We start from the raw sequence: 8,480 nt of genomic DNA on the forward strand, positions 1-8,480 counted from the left end.
TTCACTTACCAAAGGGAATTGGATCACTTTTGAGATCCACATCTGAATGTAGCACCAGATATTAAAGAAATTCAAAGTTGGCTTGGTTTGTTCTAGTAAGAGAAAACAGAATTGAAGAAATATTTCCCAGTAGAAATTAAGTGAAAATATTTTATGCTCTAAGTCCAGCATTCCAAAATTGAATCTTTAGTCTTTATTTTTTTTTCCCAGTGAATGTGCGCATGATCCAGTAATAACAAAAGTTACCAGAAACATATTTTAGTAAAACCTTATTAATCAGGGCAATCTGATATAGTATACCTGATGTTCATTATATTTAATGAGAAATCACTGAGCAAATGTGCTCATTAGTGACTTATTGGACAGCTTTGGAAAGGTACTTGCCTGAGCCCCCGTTTCAGTTACTGTACATTTAACAAGCTCCATGAATAGCTATGGTCTAACTGCTTCCTGTTTCTCAGGCGCGCTGGCAGTACGTCTGAAATGTTATAAAACGATAACCCTCAGGATGGGGTTGCAGACCAGGCTGGTTGTTTATCAGGGTGCTGAAATCTTGGATCCCACATCCTCCTCTGCGGTTTCTCATACTCTGCGTGCACTTGGCAAGCTGCTGCTTCATGTGGCACGTCTCCCTGGCGTTCACAAGCTACGTAGCCCTTCAGTGCCGCATTTCAAAAGTCAGTCCTGGCTTCGCAAAGCCTCCCGCACCCACGCCCCTGCCTACTGACTGCTTTTGTTTTGTCTTTGCGTGCTGCACCCGTAAGGGCGGTGGGCTTCTGGTTCATTATAGGACTATATACAGTCACAGAATTGGGGTTGAAGTGTTCACACTGCAGAATTAGTTCCTCTGCTCTGAACTCCCCCTTCAATGCTTCCACTTGCATGGAAAAGCAGCCTGTTCGCTAAGCAGCCTGCCCACAACTGGTATCTACCGGTAGCAGCTACTGTGGCGCTTCCTTGAAGTCCCAAGTTTGAACTTCTTGGAGCCCAAGCCTAAAAGGCAAAACAGAAGACAGTGCTATTTATAATTAAAACGGCTTCCATGAAGAAAAAATGAAGACTGAAGAGTGAAATAAGGCTATGCAGACGTCAATCTGTCTAATTTGGTTTGTTTTGGATAACGGAAGAGTAGTCTGTACAAAGAAAAAGCCGTATCTTTTAATTTTTTGTGGTGTTCAGATGGTCTGGAGTTTTATTTTAGTAACGAAACAGCTTTATTTTTAAAAGTCTTCTTCTAAAGACCTAATATTGCCGAGATACTAGTTAAAATCAGAAGACTCAGTGCAATGGGCCCAGTTCCTATCACGTAAGATTAATGAATGCAGATACCTGTCACCCTGTTTTAAAAAAAGTAACAAAAAGAAATCGCATAGCTTATATTCCGGGAGCTGGTCCATCATACGTTTTTAAGAAAAACATCCACAATGTCCATTTTTCATTCAATAAACCGGGTCAGGATCTGCAGGGACTACACCCAGCGCGGCCCCCGACGGCAGCAGCCCGGGGCTGGGCGGGAGCCTCCCGGACACCGCGGAGGCGGAGGAGGCGGCGGGAGGAGGGTGCCCGCACCCCCGGCTCGCTCCCGGCGCTCGGGAGCCGCGCAACCCCCCCCCCCCGCCCGGAGCAGCCGCCCAGGGGCCGAGAGGGCGGTTGTTGCCCCCCCATCCCCTAGTCCCTGCCCCCGGTGCCGCCCTGCCGCTGCCCTTCTCCCCTGCCAGCTCCTCCTCCCCGGCCCGGGCCGCCGCTGCCCCCGCCCCTTAAGGCAGCCGGGGCCGCCTTCCCGCGGCGGCGAGGTTCGGGAGAAGATGGCGGCGGCCGGCGGCTGGGCCCTGCTGGGCCTGGCGCTGTGGCTGTGCGCGGCAGCAGGGGCCGGCGAGCCGGAGGGGAAGCGGCGGGCGGGGCCGGCCAAGAAGAAGGACATTCGGGACTACAACGACGCGGACATGGCGCGGCTGCTGGAGCAGTGGGAGGTGCGGGGAGGGGCCGGGGACCCGCGGCGGGGCTGCGCGTCCCAGAGCCCGCAGAGGGGACCCCGCGGCTGCCGCCGGCGCGGGGGCCGCACGGCTGGGGGCGGCCCTGCCGGCTGCTGAGCGGCCGCTCTGCCCGGCCCCGCGGCGCCTCCGCCGGGGGAAGGCGGGAGGTCTGGCGCCCGCAGCCCGGCCGTCGTTCCCCCGGGCCTGGCCGGGGCCTGGCCGGGGCCTGGCCTGGGGCGGGCGGGAGGGATCTCGGGGGCCCGGTGGCGTTAGGGCGGTTGGGCCGGCTCCCTTCCTCTGAGGCTCTGGGTTCGGGGCGGGAGGTTACAAAATGGGGGCGAGTGGGCACAGAAGGGGCTCCTGGGGGAGCTGCCCTCACCCCCGGTGCCCCCAGCCTGCCCTGCTGCCCCCTTCCCTCCTCCCAGCGCCCGACCCCAAACACACGCTGTCGATGCATGCCAGCAGCCTGGTTTGGCTTAAATGTCTGCTGTTTTGGGGTATTGAGGGATATACGTTTTGTGACCGAAGGATGGATAGCAGGAGAAATACTCATTTCCCGTTTACAGACTAGATATGTAGTTGGTTTTTTGGTTTGGTGTTTCCTTCCTTGCCACTCCTCCTGGTAACAACTTCTTCTAATTCCAGCTCTCTCTTGTCTCCATGTATCCCTATCAGCCCGCTGCCTTAACTTTCTTTGACCAGTCCCCATCACTATTTTCTCCATCTGGTTGTCATGCCACTCTTTGGTTCTTTTCACTATTTTTCTCTTCCATCATCTTCTGATAAATGCCAGAGCACTCATCGGTGTCCTTTGTTCTTTCCCATGAGGCTGTTCCCCAGAATGTTTTGCACAAAAACTGGAGGAAATAATGGAGTGAAAACATCCATCTCCTGTAACGCCAGTTACGGCTGTAAGTCAGGGTGCAGAAGGAGGTTTTGTACGTGTAATATAGATGAAGTAACTTCTGTGAGAAGTAAGGATGTCTGCCTTGGACCTGGCTGGCAGGTTATGGACTTGTTCATCCCATGGACTGTTACTATGTCTTTCCTGTTGGGAAGGGAGATTCTTAGAAAACCGAGTTAAAACTTTATTTAAAGTTATGTAAAAAGCTCGGAGTTCACCTTTCCCTTAGTGGTATCAGCCAAGGACCAGGTAGTCCCAGCTGCTAAAAAATCAAGGCTTAAATGATAATATTGGCCAACTTCAACCAAATTTGGCATTGTAGGAAAAATCTTAAACGATGAGCATCTCTGAGTTTGTGACTTAGATGCCTGGATGAAAGGGAGACTCAAGTTAACGCTGTCGTGACTCTTTGGCTGTATGTTGTGTTCCAGCCATGTGGCAGGCAGGGTCAGATGCTGCTCAGGGTTTTTCCTCTTTCGCTGGAGCAGGTCCCTGATCCAGTTCACCATGTGCTGCACAAATGCTTGTGGCCGTGTTGCGTGCAGATGTGGCTGCACAGCTGGGGAGTTGGCTGCTCGGGCTGGCGTTGCCACTGAGGAAACTCGGACACAGCCAGAGCCCTAGAAGAAAAAAGTTACTAAAGCAGGGGCTCAACAATTAACGGTTGTTTGCTCTTCGGGATGGTCGCCTGTATGGCATTTTGCCTGATGGTAGTTAGGACACATAAAGAACATGAAAGATTTGAGGGGGTGGTGGCTGGAGGATAGAGGAGAAGAAAGGGCATGAGTGGACTTGATGGGGTGGGATGAGAAACAAAGGGGCCGTTATGAGTTTGGATAAGAGCAGGAATTATGCTCGGGAATGAGGGGCAGAGGGCACAGATCTGCACAGAATCCAGTGTCGTTACTTTCAACTGAGTGAGATGACTCCTCATATTTTTTTATTTCCCTGGCCATTAGTCTAAAAGCATTGGAGGATGGTGGCTGTAACATCCTTGGGTTCAGCCTTCCCAGGGTGAGCAGCCATCGCTCTGTTCAGGCTCTAGTGCTGCCCTTTGCACCGTGCTGGTGCAACCACGTGCATGGCTGCCTGGTGAACTGGGAGAGTGATCGAGTGGAAAACGAGCATGGGGAAGGGGGAAAAGAGATAGAGGTTGCTTCAGCAGCTCTGTTGCACGACGAGAGCTTGGAGGAAGCCACCTAGGGATTTCCCTCATGGAAGGGGACTCTCCAGTAGCTTTGGGTCCAGAGGAGCTGGAAACAGAACGGAGAATCTCGTCCGGATGTCTTTCTGTTAAAGAAATGTCATATTCTTTAAATAGTTCATTATTGTTATAAGCTCAGGGTTTCTTAGGCTTGACTCTGAGCTAAGATTATTGAATAGACTAAGGAATTGGTTGACATATGTTGCTAATATTTTTAAAAATAAAAATCCAGGGCATTGATGAGAAACGCATGAGAATGGGAGCTGAGGGGAGGAGGAGGAATATATAGTTATTACTGTGTCTATGTAATGCTTTCCCTCTGAAGCCTCATGTTACTGTTTAAATGAATGAATCTGCTAGACATTTCAAAGCAAAAGCTTACGCTTTTCTTCCAGTCTTCTACTTTGTAGATAGCTTTATAAATACAAAACTGCATGATAGTTTGTACAGGATCAAGAAGAGAAGTGTCGTGTAGGGGAGCTTTTGACTGGTTCTTGTAATATTTCTATTTAAACTGTAACAATACAGCTTTATGAACATTTACTTGAATAGTTAAGGGAAAAATAGGTAATATATGTTATTAGATTCTGTTGTCACTAAATCCAAAGTCAATTTCTGTATCGTGTAAGGTGTATTTGGAAACATTTGTTCCTGCCTTTCTCTTTCAAAACTGTGAAGTAAGTTGGTTTTGCACTAGCCAAACTGGCCTAAAATTAGAATTCATTTGCTTTTACATACGGAGAATCGTTTTCATTGAATCGTGTAAGGTTGTGTATTTTCACAGTACTTTACCAATATGAGCATTTTCCAGCTTCCTCTAAAATAGCTATTGTTCCCGCTTAGTGAGGGCAGCGGGACTTTCCTGGGGCTCTCCTTTGCTCCCAGTTCACTTAATGTGGAATTTTCAAAGGCACGTAAACTACTTGAAAGCATGCTTCAGACTTGCAAAATTGAAACAGATACGTAAACAAGGAAAGAAAGGATGAAATCTAAGGCTTCTACAACTTTTATTCTGCAGTAACTAAATTTTAAACACCCTTGCCAGAGAGACAGCAAGTTCTATGTAATGGAGATGTGAAAAGAAGGTCACTCGTGTGAAACCTTAACCTTTAAAGGGTATGGGATGCTCCCTGTGGTGGGATGTTGCAAGAGGATGTTGTTGAGTTTGTGTATCTGCATGTGCAGAGATGAGAAGGTACTGCATACTTAGATTTAAAAATCAAGCTTGGCTCCTGAATATCGTAGATATTACTACAGTTCGTGTTCCTAATGGAGTGATGCATATTTTTGCTAAATGTTTGAAGTCAAAACACCACCTAAAATATCTGCCTTAATTCCTGCTGATTTATTAGTGTTTGGGTGGATGCCAGTATAAGACTTCTGTGTTTTTCCATTCTTTTTTTTTTCTTTTTAATTCTGTGATACAAATACTGTTTAAGAAATCAAGTTCTAGCTCAATGTAAGTTGTCACTATATTCACTCCTCTCTCTGTCGGGAGCTGTTTTAAGGGCAGCAGTTTGAATTCTGCCTTTCCAAATATTTAAATGCCTGTCGACCTCAGCAGAGGCATCAAGAGTGTTCTTTCTGTTTTCTAACAGTGATTTACTCTTGGTGATTATGTTGTCAGAATGTGAGCTGCTCTTCATCTGTGCATTAGAAAAGTCATGAAAACCTTAAGAAAAGTTTTCTTGTGGCATGAGTATTGAAATTCTGAATTCTTGCCTTTTTATTTATTTAAAGACACAAAGCAAGGAAAATTAAATTCTCAAGTGATCGCATGATTCCCAGAAGTGAGTTTTGACCTCTGAAGGCAATATGCAGATGGCCGACTTTTTTTATTTATGTGTGTATGAGGCTTTTTAATGCAACTTTCTCAGTCCATCTTGTATACTTAATCAATTTCTGTGAAACTGAGAAGAAAAAAAAGTGTTATTTTATGAAGTGCCTAGATGGAGTTGTATTCAATTAGCCTTGTGGCTGAAATATTTCTTAGTACATGGTAAAAAGAGATTCTACCTGTCGGTATCAACATGTGCATCATCTTGAGGGCAGGGTTATAAACGGGAAGAGCACTTTTGGTGAAGTATCTTGAGATAAAACTCATGGTTTCTTTTGATTGGAGAATGGGAAGTTTCAAAAAAAACCAGCTTTGTGGAACAGTTGAGTTTAAAGCCTCCGTTTCCTTTTCAAAACAGAAAGATGATGACATTGAAGAGGGGGATCTTCCTGAACACAAGAGGCCTCCAGCACCAATAGATTTCTCAAAAATTGATCCAGGCAAGCCTGAAAGCATCCTGAAGCTGACGAAAAAGGGGAAGACTCTGATGATGTTTGTCACGGTGTCGGGGAATCCCACAGAAAAGGAGACGGAAGAGATTACTAGCTTGTGGCAGGGCAGTCTCTTCAATGCAAACTATGATGTGCAAAGGTAAGCTGTTGTACCCAAGGATAAAGGTCTTGCTTTTACAGAACCGTTGTTTCTTTCTTCCTGAAAATCTTTTCAACTGTTCATCCTGTGCCCTTCCCTGCCTCCATCGTCAGTCACTGTTCCTTTGTTTCTGTATCAGTTTATATATCAATTTGTTTTAAGTCATGCTACAAAAATTCTGGTGTGATGCACAACACAGGTTTTTAACACTTATGCATGATGTATGTATAGCCTAGTTTCTTTCTATCTCATTACGTTTCAGCTATTTATCAGTTTTAGCTGCAGTAGTTTGCCTTTATGTGTTTGATGGAAAACATCACACTTGGAAGACATGTCACCACAAAAGGCTTTTTGTTCCCCTGACTGAAAAATGTGATTTTTCTCTCAGAGAGAGAGGATCATTGTGAAGTAGAGGAATGTTGTGCTCTTGAATTGAGGCTGAGAACGGTTGCAGTAAGTGTATAAAGCAAACTTAATGTCCATTAGTGGGTTTTACATAGTGCCAAATTAGTTCTTAAGTTTTCTCCGTATTCTTACTCCTCCTTGGTTATTTGTAAACTTAATAGAGCTTATTATTACGTGTGCTAGAAAATTTTCTCTTGTCCCCATCCCCAGGCAACATCAACAATACCAAGTTCTTGCTCTTAAATGTATGCCTCTGTTGTGGAGGTGCTCTGAAATAAGCAAAACGTTGTAGCGCTTGAAAGGCATGAAGCTAACTTATATCTTTCCTCTAGGTTTATTGTTGGCTCAAATCGTGCCATCTTTATGCTACGTGATGGCGGTTATGCCTGGGAGATCAAAGACTTTCTGATAAATCAAGAAAGGTGTGCGGATGTTACTCTGGAAGGTCAGGTTTATCCTGGCAAAGGAGCAGAAGAAAGTGAGAAAGTGAAAAACAAAACAAAACCTGAAAAAACAAAGAAGAAAAAGGACGGAGACAAGAAATCTAATAGCATCAAAGAGGACAACCGAGCAACCAAACAGAGAGAGGATCTATGACGGCCGCGTTAACCAGACTGAATACTGCTCTGCTGTTCCTTGAAGGGAAACTAAATTTCCATACAATTCCTGGCTTTATGGGGGGGGAGGAAGGAAGGAAGCAGAGATTACTGAGGTTAAAAGACTTCTATGTTGAAATTCACCAGTTTACTTATTAATGTTGGCTATTTGTTTAGTTACAGGAAAGGTAATGTTTAATACCAGCAATTGACTACTTTAGTTTGTAATTTTTTATGCTTTTGTTGTTGTTTAAAATTAACATACAAATCTGTGTGTCTAACATCACAAGCTCAATTTAAGTGGAAAAGAAGAAATATAGTCTCAGAATACACTGATGTTCATCTGTAGTAGCTGTGTCCATCTTGGGTATGCAAGCTGGTCATTGATTCACAGCTGCTGTTAGGTAGCAGCGTACAGTGCTAAAAGATTCTCTTGGAAGCCAGTGTGCTAGGCTCGGTTGGCAAAACTTCCTAAAATTGCAAAGAATAGTGTTACAGTGGCCAAAGATGCCTGAAATTACAGCGTTTAGGACATGTCTGGTTAGACCTCCTGTTTCTTTAAAATAAGCAAAACCCCTTCTGTCTGTCCCCAGAAATCCACAGAAGTGCTTAGAAGCAGGGTAGAAGCTAGGCAGATATTTGGCTAATGCACTCCAGATCAGTGCAGAAAGGAGATTCTGTACCCATCAGAAGTGATGCTGGGATGCTAACGGAATCACAGTACCTACGTGAGCGGTGTCGGGGCGAAAGGGAAAGTCGGATTCATGCCATTCTGGTTGCTACTGCTGCCAAAGAACTGTGCCTGTGGAAGCAAACGTTATGTATGCCCCATTGTCTTGACAGTGAGCTAGAAGAAATAGCTTCAACTCTGAAATTAACTTGTTTTACTGGTTTAAAGGTTTGTTTAAATCTTTGAAAAAGCACTAGTTACAGTACAGAGTTAAACTTTGAGTTAGACATATTGCTTACT

General features: G+C 45.3%; 1 protein-coding gene across 1 annotated transcript; it reads left to right on the forward strand.

Moving 5' to 3' along the window:
* Window positions 1-1,772: 1,772 nt before the first annotated feature.
* Window positions 1,773-8,118, forward strand: MESD (mesoderm development LRP chaperone). Its single transcript, XM_082322267.1, has 3 exons — window positions 1,773-1,970; window positions 6,277-6,509; window positions 7,247-8,118. The coding sequence occupies exons 1-3, from the start codon at window positions 1,806-1,808 to the stop codon at window positions 7,509-7,511; spliced, it is 663 nt and encodes a 220-aa protein (XP_082178393.1). The 5' UTR covers window positions 1,773-1,805; the 3' UTR covers window positions 7,512-8,118.
* Window positions 8,119-8,480: the final 362 nt, after the last annotated feature.

This window comes from Platalea leucorodia, assembly GCF_965183815.1.
Source record: "Platalea leucorodia genome assembly, chromosome: 9".
In the NCBI taxonomy this organism is placed as follows: domain Eukaryota; kingdom Metazoa; phylum Chordata; class Aves; order Pelecaniformes; family Threskiornithidae; genus Platalea; species Platalea leucorodia.

What these genes read in the sequence shown, in the direction of transcription:
- MESD (XM_082322267.1), top strand. Translation starts at nt 1,806, where the DNA reads ATGGCGGCGGCCGGCGGCTGGGCCCTGCTGGGCCTGGCGCTGTGGCTG. An exon ending in GGCTGCTGGAGCAGTGGGAG is followed by an intron (nt 1,971 to 6,276) that starts GTGCGGGGAGGG and finishes TTTTCAAAACAG; the next exon opens with AAAGATGATGACATTGAAGA. An exon ending in GCAAACTATGATGTGCAAAG is followed by an intron (nt 6,510 to 7,246) that starts GTAAGCTGTTGT and finishes TCTTTCCTCTAG; the next exon opens with GTTTATTGTTGGCTCAAATC.